General features: G+C 45.3%; 1 protein-coding gene across 1 annotated transcript in view; it reads right to left on the reverse strand.

Moving 5' to 3' along the window:
• Positions 1 to 24103, reverse strand: part of mettl24 (methyltransferase like 24) — a 113782-nt gene that overhangs the window by 83274 nt on the left and 6405 nt on the right. Inside the window, exon 2 of the mRNA XM_073055903.1 lies at positions 2014 to 2112. Within this exon, the coding sequence (XP_072912004.1) occupies positions 2014 to 2112 (99 nt within the window). The remainder of the gene's footprint in view (positions 1 to 2013; positions 2113 to 24103) is intronic.

The following is a 24103-nucleotide window of genomic DNA, read 5'->3' on the forward strand; positions in this document are numbered from 1 at the left end:
CCTCTTGCCTTTTCAAATGTATATAAATCCCATCTGATAGGATTTTCGCCAATACTTTCATTAGAACTTACATAAGATTAATTGGCCCGTAGATAAGCTCAGCCCAGTGGACTTGCTTGATTTATCCTCTGTATTTTTCTCCCAACCTGTTGCACTGCTACTATTGTTATGTATTGTGCGACAATGATGACGGGAGCGACAATGGATGAGTGTGATTACTGAGTCGCGTGAGTAACACTTCACGACGGGCAAATTACAGCGTGGGAGCTACAAACCTGCACCCAACGTGCTCTTGACACCCTAGGCCCGAAAGAGAGAGCTCCCCACATGTAGGAGGCATAACCGATTCATCCTGCGATCAATTCTCACACAATCAATCTCGCAAACAACCTGATACAATTCTTCCAACTCAGAATCAGAATCAGGTTTAATATCACCGGCGTACGTCATGAAATTTGTTGTTATGCGGAAGCAGTACACTGCAATACATACTAATAGAAAAACTAAATTACAGTAAATATATCCATTAAATTAAATAAATAGGGCAAGAAGAGAGAAAAGTAGAGGGGTGGTGTTGATGGGTTCAATGTCCATTCAGGAGTCAGAGGGGAAAAAGCTATTCCTGAATCATTGAGTGTGTGCCTTCAAGCTCCTGAGGGTAGCAATGAGAAGAGGGCATATCCTGGGTGATGGGGGTCCTTGATGATGGATGCCCCCTTTTTGAGACATCACTCCTCGAAGATGCCCTGGATACAGGGGAGGCTATTGCTCATGATGGAGCTGACTGGGTTTACAACTCCTCCCGAAAAATAAATCTAAACCCTCCCAATAGTAAGAGCAGACCTCCCAGCAAGGATATTGGTCCCTTTCTAGTTGAAGAGCAACTCCTTCCTGTACAGTCCCACCTACCCCAGAAGCAACCCCAATGACCAAGGGCCCAAAGCCCTCACTCTCGCACGGCTCCTTACCCAGCATTCATCTGTCTTACCTCATTCACGCAGGACATAGTAAGCAATCCTGAGACGACAACCCAAGAGCTCTTGATTTCTGATCTCCTGCCTGGCTTCCTAAACTTATTTTGCAGGATTTTGTTCCCCTTTCTACCAATGCCATTAGTATGAACATTCTGCATTTGCCCTTGTTGACATCTGCTACCTCACCCTGAAAGACCCACACAAGTAAGCCACCTGTGTCCGCGGCCTGCCTGACAGCGCTTTCAGCTCCGAGGAGGAGGAGGAGGAGGAAGGTACACAGTGAGGAACATGGCCACATCTCGACTCTGCTGCAGAGTCTCATGGCCGGGTGCCCCACACCTATGGAACCACATCAGCTTCGCTCCGCCTGTGTCTGCGCGTGTGGGTGGGAGGGAGGGTAGGGGCAGGCTTTCTGGTTTTGCACTGAGATTTCCCTGCCTGCTGCCAGCCGAAAAGAGGCAGTGAGGTGAAGAAGATCCCAAGGTTAAGGCTTGTACCTCCGGATTAGGAGGAGGTGGGCGCCAGGCAGAACCAGCAATGGACGCAGTTGGAGCGAACACGAACCTGAGGTGGGTAAGAGAGCCAGGCAGGTACAGGGGGATTGGGCATTAGGAGCACGTTCAGATGTGGGAAGATGCCTCTCACTGTTGGTGTAGAACATATGGTCAGAGTTTTCCAAGAGAATCCTTAACACAACCGAAATCAGTTCGCTGGCTGCTTACCACAGTGCTGTCGGACTGGCCTTGTCCCAGAACAGCAGCTGCAATCCTCACAAAATACACAGCAAATCGTTATAAGCACGGCATTCGCTGTAGCCAGAAGACATGTAAGGCTCCACGTAAGTGGTTTCCTCCCTGACAGCAATGGTTGTCCCTGTTGCTACACTTCACTTTGGTTCACGCTCCCATGAACCAGTCAGGGAATTGAGGGCTACGGGGAACCGGCACAGAAGAGGTGAGGCCATTTCAGCCATAATTACACCGAACGGTGGGGCCAAGGGGCCTTCTCGTGCTCCCATTTTCTTATGCTCTAGACCCACCTGAGAATGGCTGATGTAGGCCAGGAACCGAGCCGCTTCCTCCTCCAGGGAATGTCGTGGACTGACCCAGGGCTGGAGTTCAATGTGCCAACGAAGCGACTGGAAAAAAGCAAATTACTGTTAGTGGGCATGAACACCCACCATTCCCCACTCACCCCCCCCCCCCCACCCATTGCAGCCCATTCATCACCCAAAGCATAATCATGGCTACCTGGAACTTAAGCTTCAAAGGTTAGTTTACTGATAGTCAGCTTTGCATTCTCAGAGTCCTACGGTTCACCACATCTCTTCCAACAGTGCAATCACAGTTTCTAGCACCTGGTCCGTACACTACAATGACTTGGTGATTCAAGTATTTCTTAAAGCATTCTGAGAGAAGCTGCCTTCACCACCTTCTCACATCGGGGCTTATCAACACTGGCCATGCAATCAGAGAGAAGATCATTGACGACTGTCAATCATTGGAATAGGCTCCCCAGACAGCATGCTCCAAGCAACCAATGAAGCACTACTCACAACTGCCACCTCCAACGTAACTGAAACCAATAACCTGACACATGCATCAGCAGCAGCCATCCTAGAGATGCTGAGCTACAAAATGAAATACAGTGGTGGGGACAGTCACAGCCCCCACCCCCGGGGGCGACGATTGGAAGCCGAACTGAAAAACCACTAGGGCTGAGGTCAACCGCCTAACTGAAAGGTATGAAGATCAAAGACTCATCTCGGCTACCAATGAAGTACAGAGGTATGTCTATAGCCAAAGCCCTGGAAACTGCCAAACAACAGTTAACAACTCATCCTACCAGACTACAGAGGTACACAAAGGGTAGAGAGGCCAAGTGAATAAATGCACCAGAACCAGGAGAGGTACTTGTACAATTCCGGAGCAACAACATGTCGGTACCTGGACCAACCAAAACATCAACTGAGGAGTACTGGAAGAGTATATGGAAGGAAGAAGCATCCCGTAACACCAGTACCCAACTGCTGGAAGGCCTACAAGCAAGCCTCTGCAATCTCTCAGAGGAAGAACCAGTCACCGTCACAGCAGCAGATGTCCAGCAACAGGGAGAAAGTATGAAGAACTGGACACCACCAGGGGCCTGACATGATCCACACCTACTGGCTGAAGAAACTAACAGCATTACATACAGGGCTGGCAGCTCAAATGAACCAGCTGCTTGAAGCAGGCTCCCACCCTGACTGCTTATCTCAAGGAAGGACAGTAATCATAATGAAGGACCCTCACAAAGGGACAACACCATCAAACTACCGGCCTGTAACCTTCCTGTCAACAACATGGAAGTTCCTTTCAGGCAGGCGTCTTAGCCACCAAGCTGAAGGAACATGCGTGTAACTTCCTGACCCAGCTCAGAGGGGGATTGGTCACGGAACCAGGGGCTCCAAGCACCAACTACTGGTAGATGAAGCAGTAGATGAGGCAATCCCGAATGACTGTAACATTCAAGGAACGCGAGAAGCTGGAGAAATACCAGGGCCTGAAAGAGCAGATAGAAAGGATGTGGAAGGCGAACGCCAGAGTAATCCCGGTGGTGATGGGAGCACTTGGGAGCTGTGAGAGAGTGGCTCAAACAAATCCTGGAAACAACATCTGAGATCACGGATAGAAGAGCGCACTACTAGGAACAGAAGGATGCCGTGCCAAACACTCAGGCTCCCAGGCCTCTGGTAAAGGACCCAAGGTTGATGGAAAAAGATGCACTGCTTATAAGGAGTGAGAAATCTTTTTTAAAATTATATATACATAGTGCCTATAAAAAGTGTTCACCCACCCTCCCCTTGGAAGTTTTCATATTTTGTTGCGTTACAATATTAAATCACAATGGATTTAATTTGGCTTTTTTTTTGGACAATGATCACTGAGAAAAGACTCCTTGGTGTCAAAGTGAAAACAGATCACTACAAAGTGATCTAAATTAATTACAAATATATAACACTAAGTAATTGATTGCATAAGTAGTCACCCCCTTTAATATGACGCACCAAATCATCGCTGGTGCGGCCAATTGGTCTTAGAAGTCACATAATTAGTTAAATGGAGATCACCTGTGTGCAGTCAAGGTGTTTCAGTTGATTGTAGTAAAAATACACCTGTGTCTGGTAGATCCAACTGCTGGTGAGTCAGTATCCTGGCAAAAACTACACCGTGAAGACAGAAGAACACTCCAAGCAACTCCATGAAAAGTTTATTTAAAAGCACAAGTCAGGAGATGGATGCAAGAAAATTTCCAAGTCACTGAATATCCCTTGGAGTACAGTTCAGTCAATCATCAGGAAATGGAAAGAATATGGCACAGCTGTAAATTTGCCTAGAGCAGGCTGTCCTCAAAAACTGAGTGACTGTGCAAGAAGGGGATGAGTGAGGGAGGCCACAAAGAGACCAAAGATAACTCTTGACAAGTCACAAGCTTCAGTGGCTGAGATGGGAGAGACTGCACATACAACAACTGTTGCCCAGGTGATTCACTGGTCACAACTTTATGGGAGAGGGGCAAAGAGAAAGCCACTGTTGAAAAAACTCAACATGAAATCTCAGCTAGAGTTTGCCAGAAGACACGTGGGAGACTCTGAAGTCAGCTGGAAGAAGGTTCTATGGTCTGTTCAAGCCAAAATTGAGCTTTCTGGCCATCAGACTAAACACCATGTTTGGCATAATCCAAACGCCACACGTCATTATAAACACACCATCCCCACTGTGAAGCATAGCGATGGCTACATCATGCTGTGGGGATGCTTCACTGCAACAGGCACTGGAAAGCTTGTGAAGGTAGAAGGTAAAATGAATGCAGCAAAATACAGGGAAATCCTGCAGGAAATCCTGATGCAGTCTGCAAGAGAACTGCAATTTGGGAGAAGGTTTGTTTTCCAGCTAAACAATGACCCCAAGCATAAAGCCAAAGCTACACAGGAATGGCTTAAAAACAACAAAGTTAATGTCCTGAAGTGGCCAAACCAGAGTCTAGACCTCAATCCAATTGAGAATTTGTGGCTGGACTTAAAAAGGGCTGTTCACTCCCAATTTCCATGCAATCTGACAGAGCCTGAGCAGTTTTGTAAAGAAGAATGGGGGAAAAAAATTGAATGTCCAGATGTACAAAGCTGATAGAGGCCTATCCACATAGGCTCAAGGCTGTAATTGCTGCCAAAGGTGCATCTACTAAATACTGGCTTTAAGGGTGTGAATGCTTTTGCAATCAATTATTTTGTGTTTTATATTTGTAATTAATTTAGATCACTTTGTAGAGATCTATTTTCACTTTGTCACAAAAGTCTTTTTTCTGTATATACTGTATATCTGCTCCAAATCTTGGCTCCTGATCAGATCCTAATCTAATTGCTCATTTCATCCTGCAATGAGAAAATCTGGAAATTGTTTGTTAAGCCCCTGCCTCTTTCTAGTTCCACTTATCTTTTGGACCAAGCTTTAGGTCGCCTGTCCAAACTTCTTGACATGTGGCTAGACATCTCACTTCAGAGGATCGTTTCGCCCCAAAGCAGTTAGTGATGTTCTGTTCTGTTAGGGCATTTAACCAATACATCGTCTTGCTGTTACTGAAATTCTCAAGCTAAAAGTGGAAAGTTGCAGATCTACAAGTAACTTTCAGAATCAAGTTTAATATCACTGGCATTATGTCATGAAATCTGTTGTTTTGTGGCAGCAGTACATTGCAATACATAATAATAAAAACTATAAATTATATATATATATGCAAAAAGAAAGGAAAAAATATTGTGAGGCTGTGTTCATGGGTTCATTGTCCATTCAAGAATCTGACAGCGGAGGGGAAGAAGCTGCTCTTGAATCATTGAATGTGTGTCTTCAGCCTCTTGTACCTCCTCCTTGATAGTAGCAATGAGAAGAGTGATAGGGGTCCTTAATGACAGATTCTGCCTTTTTGAGGCACCACCTTTTGAAGGTGTCCCAGATGCTGTGGAGGCTGGAGCCCATGATGGAGCTGGCTGAGCTTACAACTTTCTGCAGCTCATCCTGATCCTGTGCGGTGGCCCCTCCATACCAGGTGGCGATGCAACCAGTTAGAATGCTCTCCACGGAACATCTGTAGAAATTTGCGAGGGCATGGAACAAATGCAGTCTTTTGCCATTGATGGAAAGACATCATTCCTAGAAGAAGGGGTTCCTTAGTGTAATTTTATAACTGGAAAAGGCTGGGCCAAATGTATTGTTGGTGTTTCAGCGCAATGCATTCCTACAGATAGAGAATGATGAGTCATTCTTCAGAGTGAAAGACATCAGAAATTAATGACGTCATGGGGAAAATCTGTAAATAGAACTTTCATAAATTGATGAGTGTCTGGGCTTTAAAGCAAGAATACAGGTGTGTAGGGACAGTGTATCAACAGGGAAAATGAACTCTGGATCATTCTCAAGAACTCAGCAGAGTGCTGATGGGCTAAATGATCGCCTGTCACGAGGAATCAATCCAAGAGTCTATGAGCTGTGTAGGCTTTTGATTTCTCACAGCATGCTCCACTTCAGTGTGGGCAGGGGTGTCACAGACATTCTCCTCTGGGCTTGGATTGACAAAGTTCAGGGGCGCTGTCAGTGTGATTGGGTTGGCAAGGCTTCACATTCAGCAGAGTAAATTTGAGGAGTCTGTCAGTCTCTCGCTGCTGAACACTGTCAATTACCTCTTGTCAAGGGGCAAGCTCCTTCCAGCTCCAATCAACGTGCATCAGTAAAGAAATCTGATGAGGAGTCCAACAGTGTCAGCAACCAATTAATCACTGACGTGACACTACCACTCACCTTTTCCAGTGCCCTCCCCAGTGTCAACACGTACCGTGCCTCTGGACTGCTCCTCATGGTGGCTCCCACCCCTCGATAAAGATGAGTCCACAATAGCAGCCTTTTTAGCCATGTCGATGTGAACCTTGCAGAGACTCTGTGGGAACTTCCACACCTTACAGGAAGCATTGACTTTATCAGGAGGTCTCTCAAGGAAGGATATGATAGAAAGCTGGGTCACACAGTATAATGCTTTAGAAGACAGTAATGAGGTGCCAGGCATTAACCCTGAGTGTTGCAGGGTTGGGACACTGCGCAGTCAGTCATTAATCTCGAAGGGGGAGGAGAGGCAGATCTTGCTGCAGAAGGCCAAATTCTTTCCCAGGTATTCAGTGGGTCCCTTGCCTTATTGAATCTCAGTGATGGATACTGACTCCCTTTGAAGCGGATGTCCTCTCTGAAATCTGTCACCTGCTCAAAACATAACGCGGCTCCTGCGCAGGGCAGGGACTCCATTGCCAAGGGCGGCAAGGGTGACCGTAGCAAATCAGCGTTGACGTATCCGAACCCTTCCAAGTCAAAGATCTTTGTGGCAGCTTGCGGTTTCCCGTCCAGTGATGTCCTACGTTTGTACTGACGCTTTCTGTTCAGAGGGAGCTACGCTTCAGTCCCTCTCACCGCTCGTAAAGTTGGATGTTGCCTTGCCCGTGACAGTGCTCCCCACAGTGCAGACTATCACCTAATCATCACACATCCACGTGCTCTGTGCGATACCAAAGGCAGCACGTGTGCACGTCAAAGCCAAGCATCCTGTCGACGGCCGGGAATCCCCGTCCAATATTGAAACGCCTAGATGGTGTGGACATGGAGAGGATGTTTCCTGTTGGGAGGAAGCCTAGGGCCAGAGGGCACTGCCTCGGAATAAAAGGACGTCCTTTCAGAACAGAGATGAGGAGGAACTTCTTTAGCCAGAGGGTGGTGAACTGGTGGAATGCGTTGCTTCAGATGGCTGAGGCCAAGTCATTGGGTATTTTTAAAGCTGAGGTCGACACGTTCTTGATTGGTAAGCGTGTCAAAGGTTACGGGAAGAAGATAAGAAAACGGGGTTGAGAGGGATAATAAACAGCCATGATGAAATGGCGGAGAAGACCCTATGGGCAAACGGCCTAATTCTGCTCCTACGTTTTACGATGGCATCATTCTGCAGCAGTTTATAGAGCCACCAAAGCTGAGTGTGGCTACCGGGCAACAAAGACGTGGCATTAATGGTAGAGCGCCATTCCGATTCGCAGCCCAAGCAAATGTGTGCGCTGCGGGTCCATGAAGCCCAAGACCTGACAGAACAGGTACATCAGCCAGTGACTGGACCATGCAGTGCTGGGTGAGAACCTGCTGCAAGATGCCCATGGCACAATCACAGGACAGCGGTGCTTGCATCCGCGTGAGGCACGCCAAGTCCGCCAGATGTGGGAAATAAAAGCGAGCAGGAATTTTCCAGTGCCATAACAATCTGTTTTTATCATTGATAGAAAGAAAACAGATTTTAACGGCAGTTTATTTAATATGCAAGGCATTAAACAGAAGTAACACAACTTCTTGAACAGAGACTGTTTAATAATTCTGTTTTAGCAGCAGGTTTGTTGCTCAGATCTTAAGAATCCGTGACTAAGAGTTTAAAACCAGATGGCCTATACTAGCATACTACTGTGACAGGGTGTGAATGTCAGCACGGGATCTTATCTCACACACAGGCTAGTGAAAGGAACTGCTCCTACCAGGACTGCAGTTACTTACAGCACCTCCTGCAATAGGTCCTGGAGCTGAGACCTTGCCTCAGCTCCTGCCTCCACTAGGCTGAATGCTCGCTGAATTACATTTGGTATAAGGAGACGTTTGACAAATCTGGATTGTTCTTTCTGGAGCTTCGCAGTCTGAGGAGGGACCTGCTCGAGGTTTATAAAATTACGGGGAAGTAATAGATAGGGTAGGTAGTCTTTCTGACAGGATAGGAATGTCATATAATAGAGCCAGTCCTGAAGAACAGTCTTGGGCTGAAACGTTGACTATTCATTCACTTCCTTCGATGCTGGCTGGCCTGCTGAGTTCCTCCAGCATTTTGTGTGTATATTGCTTTGGATTTCCAGCACCTCCAGACAATTTTGTGTTTATAATAGAGGACTGAGCTTTAAAGAGAGAGGGGGAAGTTTACAGTGAAAAGGCAAGTTTTTTATTACACACACACGGAATGATAGGTTTCTGGTCTATGCTGCCAGGGGTGGTGGTGAAAGTATTCACAATGGGCATGTGATTGAAGAGTATGGATCACGTGGTGTTAGACAGGCATCGTGATCAGCAGAGACATTTTGGCCCTGTGCTGTACTGTTCTAGGTTCTGTGAAAGGGCATAGACAGAGAAGAAGCCAGTACTGAACCAAGTTACGGTGAAGGGAATTAACTGAGAAGTAGGCTAGTGTTTTATCCAGAGCCTCATGACCTCAAACAGCCAACGAACTGCTTCTTGAATTGCAGCGTTGGAAATAATGCTGGTAACACGTACAGCAAGAGTCCACACGCTCTTCATCACCAGATAATCCGATAACTTTTTGTGATCTGAAATGAAAGATTAATGCTGAAATATCAAAGCAATCCAACTGCCTTTTTTAAAAACAGCACCACAAAATGGAACATCACTGGAACACCCCAAAGATGGCATCTTCAATGGTGCACCACTCTCTTAGCTCTGCAACTGGGTATTCAGTCAGCTTGGTCGAGGTTGGGCAATGAGGGTGGGGTTTGGTGGGGGGTGGTGAGGAGTGCAGGGTTTATGTTGGGTTTGGAAATGCCCAAGAAATATGGCTCCTAAAGCTTCCTCCAAAAAGAGAAGAACATCATCTTTGGCATTGTTGTTTATGCTAGTGCTGAGCGATTGGTCTCAATCTCACCACACAGGCGATCTTAGAAAAACTGGTGGGGTGTTCAAAACACTTACATTGATATTTGCCTTTGAACCTGTGAATCCCACTGTTTTATATCAGAGGTGATTTCAGCTTTGCATAAACATAAAGAACAGGAGCAGGAAGAGGACATTCAACCCTTCAACCCTGCTTTCCCACTCAGTATCATGGCTGATCCTCTACGTCATGAATGGACCTCATGCATGATAAAGATGATCTCTTGACCTCTCAACCTTCTTCGTCATGACCCTTGCACCTTACTGTCTACCACCCATGCACTTTCCTGTAACTGTAACACAAACGATCTGTATGGATAACAGGCAAGACAAAGACTTCTCGCTATGTGGGACAATATTAAACCAATTAGCAATAAACATTCCCGATCTCTTAATAATACTCTGGAAGGAATGTGCAGTATTGTTGCTTCATTTTCCCATGACACAGCACTAGTTTAAACCAACTGTGAACCCCTAAGGTTGTATGTGGTGACATGTATCTCTTCTGGTAATAAATTTTACTTTGAACTTTGAGGTAAAGGTAGATTAAAACATGGCCATGTTTCAGTTTGCACACGGGACAAACTGGCAGCGCCCTCCCCAGCTGAGAACATCCCAAGCTACGCAAACGTACTGAAACAACCAGTTGTCGGAAAGCTCCCACGTAGAGTGGAATTCAACTCCACTCAATGAGAGAGGTTCCAATTTCATCTCTTGGCTCAAAAATTGAGCACCAGCATTGATCTCTCTACCTCTAGGAGTAGGGAAGAGGAATAACAAATAACGTAGCGAAGGATGTGCAGCTGATACCAGTGACCCCGCAGGAAGCTTGTACACTCCCGCGCTCACACAGATCTGCTTACGTATCAACAACAAATCAACATAATATAATATTTACTTAAAGTGGCAAAATATCCCAAGGCACTTTGCAGGAGGGCTGTCAATTAAAATGTGACATTGAGTCAGAGACATGGGATATGAGGAATGTCTTTGGTAGGAGCGAGAAGTAAGGAGGTTCTTTTGGAGCTTAGGGCTTGGCAGCTGAACATATGGCTTCTAATAATGGCGAAATAACATTCACAATCCACAATCTTATTTGAAGACAAAGCCCCAGTGTTTTCAGGTAGAGGAGCTAAGAGTCTCTTCACAGTAATGAAGGTGGATGGGGGCAGTGGATTGTGTCACTGTAGAGAGTATTCATTTCCTGTTATAGAGTCAGAAAGTCACAGAAACAGGCCCTTCAGCCCATCTAGTCCATGCCAAAACCCAGTTAAACTGCCTACACTCATCAACCTGGACCAGGACCATTGCCCACCATATCCCTATTATCCACTTACCTACCTAAACTTCTCTTAAACATTGAAATCGAGCTTGCATGCATCACTTGTGCTGGCAGCTCATTCCACAATCTCACAACCCTCTGAGTGAAGAAGTTTCCCCTCATGCTTCCCCTTAACTTCTCACCTTTCACCCTTAACCCATGACCTCTGGTTGTAGTCCTACCCAATCTCAGTGGGAAAAACATCCTGACTTTCTGAATGGGGAACTTTGTCAAATGCCTTATTAAAATCCATATACACCACATCTACCACTCAGCCTTAACCAACATGTACTGTCACTTCCTCAAATAATTCAATCAGTCCGTGAAGCACCATCTACCCCTCACAAGGCCATGCAGACTATCCCTAATCAGACTATGCTTCTCCAATTGCTCATAAATCCTGTCTCTAAGAATCCTCTCAATAGTTTGCCCACCACTGATGCAAGATTCACTGGTCTATAATTCCCAGGATTATTGCTAGTACCTTTCTTGAACAAAGGAATATTATTTGCCACTTTCCAATCATCTGGCACTACCCCCGTGGCCAGTGAGGACTCAGAGATCATCAGCAAAGGCACCACCACCTCTTCCTTTGGTTCCCGTAGTAACCTGGGCTATATCTTGTCTGACCCCAAGGACTTATCTATCCGAAGGCTTTATAGAAGTTACAGTGCTTCCTCTTTCTTAACGTCAACTTGCTCCAGCACATCAGCCTGTTCTACACTGACCTCGCAGCCCCATCTCATTCATGATCTTCGCAACACATATTATAAAAATTGCTTCGAATACTCAATGCAGGCCGCCAGGTTTTATGGGTCAGTCACCTTACTTGCTGGGCTTTATTGGTCTGAGGAGGTTGATTAAATTCTAGACAGCTGCCTTTGTTAGAAATCCTCCTGCTTTTGCGAAGAACGGAGAGTTTTGCAATAAATTGCTTGGGTGATTAAATGTGATTGGTATCTCAACACTGATTAGCCTGTAGCAGCAGCTTAATAAAAGGGCCAGTGCACTGCGGCAGACTGGACTAGAATGTGGAATGAGACCCGTTTCATTCTCCACGGACTGCACGTCTTAGCCCAGAATGAAGAGATGCTGCCTCTGTGACTCTGACAATGAATCTTTCTTCCGTGAGAACACAGTAAACAGGATATTCCTGTCCATTCATTTCCTGAATGAATTCCTATTACTTCCTCAATTGTAAAGTACTTGCGCTCATATTGTTTAAATTGGTTCTCCCCATGGCTCGAGGCCAGGGTTCAGAACTAGGAGCTCAGCGTTCCTCCGGGCTTCCTCACGCCTCAGATTAAGGAACGGAGAGCTGGAGAATTTTTTTTAATGTAGATTAGGAGACACAGTGATGCGGCTGTCAGCAGGAAATTGAGAACGTGGTTAGGCAAAACTGTAAGCCGTGGCTCAGCTGTCAGCTCTGTATCGGGGGGCTGGGATCTGAGTTTGGAGTTGGCGTCCCAGCAGATTGCAAGCAGAAGACAAAGCCACGGTGCTGAAAATTCCACCATTGAGAAGGACGTCACACAAAGATCCAGAGCAACACACACACAATGCTGGAGGAACTTGGCAGCTCAGGCAGCATCTGTGCAAATGAATAAGAGTCTCGGGCCGAGACTCTTCTTCAGGGCTGGAAAGGGAGGGGGAAAGACGCCAGAATAAGAAGGTGGAGGGAGGGGAAGGAGGATAGGTGGAAGGTGAATAAGTGAAGCCAGTTGGGTGGGAAAGGTAAAGGGCTGGATAGGAAGGAATCTGATAGGACAGGAGAGTGAACCATAAGAGTAAGAAAAAGAAGGGGACCCAGCGGGAGATGATAGGCAGTTGAGGACAAAAGGTAAGAAGCCAGGGTGGAGAATGAAAGAGGGGAGGGGAAGGGAAAAAATTTTACAGGGAGGAGAAATTGCTATTCATGTCATCGGGCTGGAGACTACCCAGACAGAATACAAGGCGTTGCTCCTTCACACTGAGGGGGCCACATCGTGGCAAAAGAGGAGGTCATGGACTGACATGCCGGAGTGGGATTGGGAATCGGAATTGAAATGTTTGGCCACTGGGAAGTTCCTTTTTTGGTGGATGGAGCAGGGGTGCTCGACGAAGCAGTTCCCCGACTTACGACAGGTCCCAGCAATGCAGAAGAGGCCACATCGGGAGCACCAGGCAGAATAGACAACCCCAGCAGATTCACAGGTGAAGTGTTGCATCACCTGGAAGGACTGTGTGGGGCCCTGAATGGAGGTGAGGGAGGAGGTGAATGGGCAGGTGTAGCACTTTGGTCGCCTGCTGGGTTAAGTACTGGGAGGGAAAATGGACAAGGGAATCACAGAGGCAACAATCCCTACAGAAAGCAGAAAGCTGGAGGAGGTAAAGATATATTTGATGGTAGGATCCCTTTGGAGATGGTGGAGGTTGTGGAGGATGATGTGTTGGAGGCTCATGGGGTGGTAGGTAAGGACAAGAGGAACTCTATCACTGTTAAGGTGGTGGGAAGATAGGGTGAGTGCAGATGTGCAGGGAATGGAAGAGATGTGGGTGAGGACAGCATCAATGGTGAAGGAAGGGAAACCCCGTTCTTTGAAGAAAGAGCACATCTCTGATGTCCTGGAAAGGAAAGCTTCATTCTGGGAACAGATGTAGCAAAGGTGAAGGAAAGAAGAAAAGGGAATAACATTTTTACAGGAAGCTGGGTGGGAAGAGATATAGTCAAGATAACTGTGGGAATTGGTAGATTTATGAAAGATGTTGGTCAACAGTTTGTCCCTTTCCAGAGCTGGAGACAGTGAGATTGAGAAAGGGGAGGGAGGTGTCAGAAATGGATTGCCTGCACATGCAGGATATTGTAATATTTGTCACAATGCCATTTTGAAGTGTAAAGTTTATCCCTTGTACCCTGCCCCGGTATTTATCCCTCAATCGAGATCACAAAAAAATTATCTGGTGATTATCACATTGTTAATATTAGGAACTTTCTCTGCATAAACTGGCTCATTCTTTCCTGGACTGCATTAATACCACAGTTCAAAAACACATTGGCTTTCAGACACCTTGAGACATACTAAAATGTTCCAATAACCCAAGAATCAATCCTGATGCCAAGATACTCCCCTTACTCACCACGGCTGATAAAACTAACTTGTTCCTTATTAAACAGTCAACTATGAATGATTTTAATAAACAAAGCTTTTGTTTTTAGAATTCATATAAGATCCGGAAGTTTTCTTGAGATTAACCTCAAGGCCTGTCAATACACAAAAACTTTCAAAGACCTTGAGGTTTTTAGAATTACTCGTAAGTCATCGGATGCCATAAACAGCATAAAACACTAAGGTCAGTGACATTTGTTCTTGTCACACAGATTAGACTTAAGAAAGAATCATTTCCCTCCTTCCTATCAGGCATCTAAATGTCTAGCCAGTTTGTAGAGTCAACAAATCAGTTTGTGGAACCAGCAGCCATGACCCCAAGCTTCCAGTTGCTGACACTTTAATAATTCAAGCTATTTCCTCTCTGAGCTCTTTGCCTCTGGCTTTGCACAGCTCCTACAAGTCCAAGCATAAATTCGAAGTGTTAAGTTTATTTTCCCTTTTTAAATTTCAAATAATAATTTTGCTTCTCCAAAGTGCACCTCCTCCGAATCTACGTTATCATTTTCCCAGCTGCATTACTACATTCCCTTGCTTAGAAATTTCACCTCGTTTGTTATGTAATTCCAGTTTGTCAACCACCCTACCAGATTTCCTACTCCTAGATCTAGCATTCTTACGGAAATTCCTCAACCCGAATCATTTATCTGCTTCTCTTCTGTGTAGATGCTGCCCGTCCTGCTGTGCATTTCCAGCAATTTCTGCTTTTAGTACAGAACTCTGTTCCCCCCCCCCCCGAGAGCTGGTCATTGATTTCGGGAAATGAGAGAGGCAGTGTATCTGATCCCAGCTACACCACTGGTGTCTTTGAAAAGGTTGAGAGCTTCAAGTTCTGAGGATTGAACACTACCAACAGCCTATCCTGATCCAACCAGTTGATGTCGCAGCCAAGAAAGTTCACCAATGCTTTCCACAGGAAGCTAAAATAATTTGGCACATGCGTTTCAACCTTCACCAACTTTTATCGATCCAGCATAGAAAGCATCCTATCTGAATGCATAAAGGTTTGGTTTGGCAACTACTCTGCACTTGACTGCAAGAAACTGAAGAAAATTGTGGACACAGCTCAGAACTTATGCAAACCAGCCTCTGTCTATGGCCTCTACCTACACTTCCCATTACTTTAGTAAAGCAGTGAGTATAATCAAAGACCCAACCAACTTGAACAGCCTCTCTTCTGCCCTCTCCTATCGGCAGAAGATACAATGCATATGCCACCAGGACACCTCCTACCCCATTGTAATAAGATGGTTAAATGATTCCCTAGTACGATAAGATGGACTCTTGACCTCACAATCTACCTTTTTATGAACTTGCACTTCATTCTTTACCTGCAATACACTTTCTCTGTAGCTGCTACACTTTATTTTGCACTGTCACTGGTCTACTTCATTGCACCGTATAATGATCTGATCTGTGATGGCATCCCTTAGTCTCGCGACACCATGGATCTGCGCCTGGAAAGTCTTGCTTCAGTCGTCCTCTCCAGGGCACAGGCCTAGGCAAGGTTGTATGAAAGACCGGCAGTTGACCAAGCAGCAAGTCTCCCCTCTCCACGCCACCGATGTTGTCCAAGGGAAGGGCAAGGGCCGACACAGCTTGGCACCAGTGACGTCGCAGGAGTTGCCAGAGCAAGGTTGAAGACAACGTCGGACTGCCTTGGGGACTCCAGCTCCGGATTTATCCTCAGGGTTTACTCCCGAAGCTTTTCCCCTGAGTGGGTATGGCCACAAGGCAGCGGAGGTTTGAAATCAGAGTTTTCCCTCTCTTAGGTGGACTGCCTTCCCAGGCTGATGAGCTCCATCTACCCGAATGATCTGATCTGTATGAAGATTATATAAGACAAGTTTTTCACTGTATCTCAGTACGCAATAAACCAAAACTGAAACCAAACTCTCCACCAAGCTTCAGGCTTACAAAAAAGCTGGATGAACTCAGCAGGTCGGGCAGCATCCGTTGAAAGGAGCAGTCAATGTTTCGGGCCAAGACGTTGACTGCTCCTTTCAACGGATGCTGCCCGACCTGCTGAGTTCATCCAGCTTTTTTGTACGTCTTGACTTGACCACAGCATCTGCAGTGTACTTTGTGTAAGCTTTAGGCTTGTTGTTTGGTAAGACTTTGAGATGACCAACCATCACTTGCTTCAACACCTTTGAGCAGGGAAAGCATCAATCCAGTTTTCAGAGCATCAACATCAGAATCAGAATTAGGTTTAGCATCGCTGGCATATGTGGTGAAATTTGTTGTTTTGTGGCAGCAGTGCATTGCATTACATAATAATAAAAACTGTAAATTACAGTCAGTGTATCTATATATTAAAAAGTTTAATTAAATAATTAGTGCAAAAAGATAGTGAGGTAGCATTCATGGTTTCAGTGCCCATTCAGAGGGGTGAAGCTCTTCCTGAATCATTGAGTATGTACTTTCAGGCTCCTGTGCCTCTTCCCTGATGGTAACAACGAGAAGAGAGCACGTCCTGGGTGGTGGGGGTCCTTGATGATGGACGCCACCTTTTTTGAGGCACTGGAGTTGTAGATAGTGTAGAGAATGCCGCCTTTTTGAGGCATTGCTTCCTGGATGCTAGCAAGGAGATCACAACCTTCTGCAGCTTATTTCAATCCTGTGTAGTTCCCCCCAACCCATACCAGACAGTGATGCCACCAGCTAAAATGCTCTCCGCAGTAGATCTGTAAACATTTGCAGGAGTCTTCAACGACATACCAAATCCCCTCAAACACCTGCCCATTTATCTGTTGTGCCTTCTTTGTAACTGCATCGGTATGTTGGGCCGAGGATAGACCCTCAGAGATGCTGACACCCAGGAGCTTGAAATTGCTCACCCTTTCCACTACTGATCTGTTCCTGAGGACTGTCATGTCTCCATGACAGTCACACATTAACTTTACTTCCATGTTAACTTACTGTCAATTCTTCTGTTTCACGTTATGTTATGTCATAAGACAATAACAAGCACACAGGTACAAAAGTGCCCTGACCACAGAGTATGAACTGATCTCAGGCATTCTCTTCTCTCTGCCTTTTAGGAAATGCAACCTCATACTGTAGCCAAGTGGAAGAGTCTAAATGGGTACCAGACTTCTCATAGATCATCAGGCAAACCGTCAAGCTACACAAGTCCTCATTATATTCAGTGAAGTGTGGTAAGCTTTACTGATACCAATGCTAGATCAAGGCACGAGCTAGTTATCTAACGCAAACTGTCCATGTCGATTCATAATGCAAGGTTTTCCCGAAACCTTGTTTTCAGTGTCACTGGAAGCTGGAGCGGTAGAGGACTGATTTCACATTTACATGAAAAGATGATTATAGCTGTCAGGGGAAAAAAAAACTATGATAAGAAGTCATACTTAGAACCGTTATTGAAGGTGGCATAATCATGGCCAAAAATAAATTACTAACAGCCACATACGGAAGGAGATACTTAATTGCACTGATACACACAGGAGATTCTGCAGATGCCAGAAATCCAGCGCAACACACGCAAAATGATGAGGGAACTCAGCAGGTCAGGCAGCAACAATAGAAAGGAATGAACAGTCGACATTTCAAGCTGAGACCCTTCATCAGGACTGGAAAGGGAGGGGGAAGAAGACAAAAGAAGAAAGTGGGGGCAAGGGGAAGGAATACAAGCTAGAAAGTGATAGGTGAGGCCAGTCAGTTGTGGGGGCGGGGAGGAATGAAGTGCAAAGTTGGGAGGTGATAGAAGTGATAGATAAAAGGTAAAGGGTCGAAGAAGGAGGAATCTGATAGGAGAGGAGAGTGGACCATGGGAGAAAGAGGAAGGAGGCGGGGCACCAGCAGGAGGTGATCGTGAGGTGAGGAGAAGAGGGGAGCTAGAGTGAGGAACAGAAAAAGAGAAAGAGGCGGGGAAAAATTACCATTGGAAAGAGGTGCAGTCAAGGATTCATGTTTAATTGGTCCCCCATTAAATTACTCAATGAAATGAACTGTAAAAAGAATGCTAAGGAATAATCTAATAGCCTTTCTCAGCTTCAGTCTTTAATAAAAAGAATAATCTAAGATTTAAAGCTTGCAGAGAGATTTAGGCCAGTTAGAAGAGTGGGCTGAGCGATGGCAGATGGAGTTAAATGCTGATAAGTGTGAGGTGCTACATTTTGGTAGGATTAATCAAAATAGGACATACATGGTAAGTGGTAAGGCATTGAGGAATGCAGTAGAACAGAGTGATCTAGGAATAATGGTGCATAGTTTCCTGAAGGTGGAATCTCATGTGAATAGGGTGGTGAAGAAAGCTTTTGGCATGCTGGCCTTTATAAATCAGAGCATTGAGTATCGGAGTTGGGATGTAATGTTAAAATTGTACAAGGCATTGGTGAGGCCAAATTTGGAGTATTGTGTACAGTTCTGGTCACCAATTTATAGGAAAGATGTCAACAAAATAGAGAGAGTACAGTGGAGATTTACTAGAATGTTACCTGGGTTTCAGCACCTAAGTTACAGAGAAAGGTTGAACAAGTTAGGTCTTTATTCTTTGGAGCGTAGAAGGTTGATGGGGGGGACTTGATAGAGGTATTTAAAATTATGAGGGGGATAGATAGAGTTGACGTGGATAGGCTTTTTCTATTGAGAGTAGGGGAGATTCAAACAAGAGGACATGAGTTGAGAGTTAAGGGGCAAAAGTTTAGGGGTAACACGAGGGGGAATTTCTTTACTCAGAGAGTGGTAGCTGTGTGGAATGAGCTTCCAGTAGAAGTGGTAGAGGCAGGTTCGTCATTGTCATTTAAAAAGAAATTGGATAGGTATATGGACAGGAAAGGAATGGAGGGTTATGGGCTGAGTGCAGGTCGGTGGGACTAGGTGAGAGTAAGCGTTCGGCACGGACTAGAAGGGCCAAGCTGGCCTGTTTCCGTGCTGTAATTGTTATATGGTTATATATTATAGTCCAAAGGTTTCTCCAGCTTTGTAATAAAATTTGCTACTTTTCCAACGAACCCTGAAAAAAAATACATCAGTTCCCCATCTCTGATGTGACCACCCATTGCGAACGCCATACAACAGCAAACCAGGTCGATGTTTTCAAGTCTAATGCTTGCCATGTACAAGACTGAACATGAAACATCAGATCTTGTCATTCAACAGCACTCTATCCTACCAGAATCTGTATGGTAAACCTCAGGCAAAGCACTGGGGATGGACCCTCAACACAGGATTAGTGATATAGACCATTCGATTATATAACCTAAAGCACTGTGCTCTATACCGCATGGCCCAAACTACATGACATGGCAGGTCCCATCTACAGCCTTCATCTATGCCCTTTTAAATGGTTTGAACGGGGTGAGAGCAATTACAGGAAACACAGCTCCACTGTTCAACTAGGAACTGACGGATAAGAAACAGCAAGGGTGCACTAACCAGTCACCACATGCAAACTGTAGCCATGTATTTATGGGGAAAATAAACAGGGATTTGTGCTGGGATTTCTGCTGTTTGTTATGTGTGTAAATAACCTGGATGAAAATGGAGACGGTTGGGTTAGTAAGTATGCAAGTGATACCAAGATTGGTGGAGTTGTAGACAGTGTAGAGAACTGGTAAAGAATACCGTACGATATAGATCAGCTGCAGATACGTGCAGAGAAATGCCAGATGGAGTTTAACCCAGATAAATCTGAGGTGTTGTGCCTTGGTAGAGCAAACGCAAGGAGACAGTGAACCAAGATGCTTAACAGCAAACACGAGGAAATCTGCAGATGCTGGAAATTCAAACAACAACAACACACAAAATGCTGGTGGAACGCAGCAGGCCAGGCAGCATCTATAGAGAGAAGCGCTGTCGACGTTTCGGGCCGAGACCCTTCGTCAGGACTGCCTGGCCTGCTGCGTTCCACCAGCATTTTGTGTGTGAAGATGCTTAACAGTGTTGCTGAGCAGAGAGATCCTGGGATCCAGGTTCACAGCTCCGTGGAAGTGGCTGCACAGGTCAATAGGGTGGTTAAAAAGATGACTGGAATGCTTGCTTTTATTAGTCGAGGCATTAAGTTCAAAAGTCAAGGGGTTATGTTGCAACTTTATAGAACTCTAGTTAAGCCCCATCTGGAGTACTGCACACAGTTCTGGTCACCCCACTATAGGAAGGGTGGTGAGGCTTTGAAGAGGGTGCAGAAGAGGCTAACCAGGATGCTGCCTGGTTCAGAGGGCATGTGCTATCACGAGAGGCTGGACAAACTTGGGTCATTTTCTTTGGAGTGGCAGAGGCTGAGGGGAGAGCAGATAGAGGTTTATAAGAATATGAGAGGCATAGAGTAGACAGGGAGTAACTTTTTCCCAGGGCAAAGATAGTTAATACCAGAGGACATGCATTGAAGGTGAGGGGGGGGTTCAAACGAAATGAAAGGGGTAAATTTTTTACTCAGAGCGTAATTGATGCCTGGTATGGTGATAGAGGCAAACACATTAGAGGCTTTTAGGAAATATTTATATAGGCACTTGGATGCAAGGACAATAGAGGGATACAGACGTTGTGTAGGTAGGAGGGATTAGTGTTTGGGTGTTTTTGATTTGCTTTTTAGCTAGTTCAACACAACATTGTGGGCTGAATGGCCTGTTCCTGTACCGTACTGTTGTATGTTCTGTGTTAAAATATTATGTCATTATAAAGACTTAATATTTACACCAAGAAGAAGAAAATGCTTTAAACAACAAGCAGGTCAGGCAACATCTGCGGAAAGAAAAACTGTTCCTTAACTTGGAACATTAATTATTTTCTCTCTTCACAGATGCTGCCCGACTGCTGAGTGTTTCCAGCATTTTCAATTTTTCTTTCAGACTTCCAGCATCGAAAGGTTTGTCTTTGATTTCTATTATTATCAGGTAAGATGAAATATTCAACTATTGAATCGTTAAAATGAGCTGCTCTCTAGAGCTCCCCTGTAATAATGAAAATACCAGAGACAACGAATCAGAATGAGGTTTATTATTACTGTCTTAGATGACATATTGCTGTTTTATTGCAGCAGTACAGTTCAAATACATGAAATTATTATAAATTACAAAAAGAAATCATGCAAATCTAGGAATAATGAATCAGTGACCCATGGATAGCTCAGGAAGCTGATGGCGGACGGGAAGAAGCTGTCTTGTGGGTCTTCAGGCTCCTGACCGCAGTAAAGTGAAATGGGCAAGTCCTAGATGTTACTTTCTTCAGCCACCACCTCTTGAAGATGCCCTCAATGGTGGGGTGGGGTATGCCCACGATGGGGCTGCGTGAATCTTGCATCGGAGGTTCTATACCAGACTGTGATGCAGCCGGCCACAATGCTCCCCGCCGTCCGTCTACCGAAATTTGTCAAAGCTACTCTGCCGAATAGAACAATGCAAAAGAGACAACCCCCAAGCAAGTGAAATCGCAGCCTCGGTGACGGAACATGCTGGTCATTTGCTTCCTCGGGTGATCGTAAAGAGGTTTCTTAAAATGCAAGTTTCTCAAGTACGGAGTTTACCATTGGGTTCAATGGGACCACTTCCCACTTCATTTCGTGCACTGAGCTCTGAAGGCTGCTGGTGACAAGTACACAAACCATCAGCCCAAAAGAAGCAGGATGCGGTGTTCCCTTCCCGGCAGAGCTTTCTTTCAATGAATGTTATGGGAACATGTATACTTCACAAAATTGCCTTGATTAGAAGATTCTCTGCTGACTTGTGAACTTCAACAACTACTTCTTTAAGTCCTTGGTAAGTTGTGTCTCTTTCCTGTTGCTGCGGTGCACTTAAAGCTTGGCACAGTGCGGAACAAAATCAGAATCAGGTTTAATATCACTGGCTTGTGTCATGAAATTTGTTGTTATGCAGCAACAATATATTGCAACATATTATAATAAAAATTGGGAATTACAGTCAGTACATAGTTAAATAAGTAGTGCAAATAAAAACAGTGAGGTGGTGTTCAAGGGTTCAATGTCCATTCAGAAATCCGATGGCAGAGGGGAAGAAGCTGTTCCTGAATCATTGAGTGTGTGCCTTCAGTCTCCTGTATCTCCTACCTGATGGTAGCAATGAGAAGAGGGCACCTCCTGAGTGATAGGAGCCCTTAATGATGAATGCTGCCCTTTTGAGGCATCACTCCTTAAAAATGTCCTGGGTGCTATTGAGGCGAATGTCCATGATGGAACTGACTGAGTTCACAACTTTCTGCAGCTTCTTTTAATCCTGTGCAGTAGCCCCCTCCCCCCCCCCCCCCACCCATACCAGTTCGAATGCTCTCTATGGTACACCTGTAGAAATTTGCGAGTGTCTTTGGTGACATACCAAATCTCCTCAAACTCCTAATGAAATATAACCACTGTTGTGCCTTCTTTGTAGCTGCATCGATATGTTAGACACAGGATAGCTCCCGCAGAGATATTGACACCCAGGAACTTGGAATTTCTCACTCTTTCCACTACTGATATCTCTATGAGGACTGGTGTGTGTTCCCTCGTCTTACCCTTTCTGAAGTCCACAGTCAGTTCTTTGGTCTTACTGATATGCAGTGCAAGGCTATTGCTGCAAAATCACTCAAGCAGCCGATATATCTCACTCCTGTATGCTTCCTCGTCACCATCTGAAATTCTGCCAACAATAGTTGTGTTGTCAACGAATTTATAGATGGCATTTGAGATGGCACCTTCCTGACTGGCTGTCAGAACAGAAGGCAGCAGCATCACACCAATTAAAGATGTTGAAACTATTTTGCTTAAGTTACTTTGATATGTCAAAATATTCTACTCATTGTTTTTCTGTGCCAAGGACTATAAAGCAATGATCCTGTGGACATTGTGTCCTCGTGCTTCACCGTTTTATAAAATATGTTTAAATAATAAAGAAACATGTAATGAAAGTGCTCTCAGAAATACACACACACATACACATTTTCCAAATACCCCAAGATCCAGCGATTGAGATCTTGTTCTTCTTGCCTTTCTCTGTGGATAAACACTGCCTGACTTGATTTGCTTACCTGAGAGGTGCACAGAGTGGGGTGGAGTGGGATTCGAAGAAAGAAACCAAGTTCATAGCCGTAATAAGCTTGAGAGATCAAGACCTCAGAGAATTAAAATGCCAGGTTTTGCAAAGGATTTGCTTTTACTTACAAGATATGGGCAACACTCATAAGGCCAGCATTTAATGACCACCACAACTACCCTTGAGGGGGTGGTGGTGAGACAACCTCTTGGACACAGCCATGTGGAATTTGCAGCGTAGGACATTCAGCCATCATCTCCATTAACTTCAGGTTAATCCCATAGTTTAGCCATTGGTCCATAGGACTGCAAGTTGTCTTCCACTTCTCAGGCAGTGCACCAGAATTGAACGTGCTCTGCTTCTTTCCAGTTCCAGTGTGAGATCCACAGTCTGAGGCACGGGCGGGTGAGGAGGCACAAGATGGCAGAGGGAAGGTGCCCTGGGTGGTGGTCCTCCTGCCATTTGCAAAGGGCCGCCCTATGTTCCCATTCCTAAGACATGAGATGTCCAGTAGTTTCCCAAATGCTCCTGCATTTTGAGTGGCTATAGGCTAGGAATCCTCCAGTGGTTACATATTCCTCAGGAGACTTTGATTACGGCCTGGCAGCTGGAAGACTGTTCCTATGACTAAGCTGGGAGTACAGTGTCTGTTTTGGGGAGTGATGTCAGACATGGACAATGGCGCCCCGACATCACAGCTGACAGAGCAGTCAGAGGCTCAATGTTGGGTGTGTTGGCCGTGGAGAGGACACCTGCACCAATCCTGCCAATCACTTTGGATGAACTTCCACAGACGACATTGGTGGTAACCACCAAGTGCTTTACAGGGTTCCTGAACGTCGTCCGCGAGTCAGACTTACACCAGGAATAGCTGATGCCTGGTAGATATGAGTTTCATGCTAGATTTGAGGTCTTGGAA

Source organism: Hemitrygon akajei, chromosome 9 (assembly GCF_048418815.1).
Source record: "Hemitrygon akajei chromosome 9, sHemAka1.3, whole genome shotgun sequence".
Taxonomy (NCBI): domain Eukaryota; kingdom Metazoa; phylum Chordata; class Chondrichthyes; order Myliobatiformes; family Dasyatidae; genus Hemitrygon; species Hemitrygon akajei.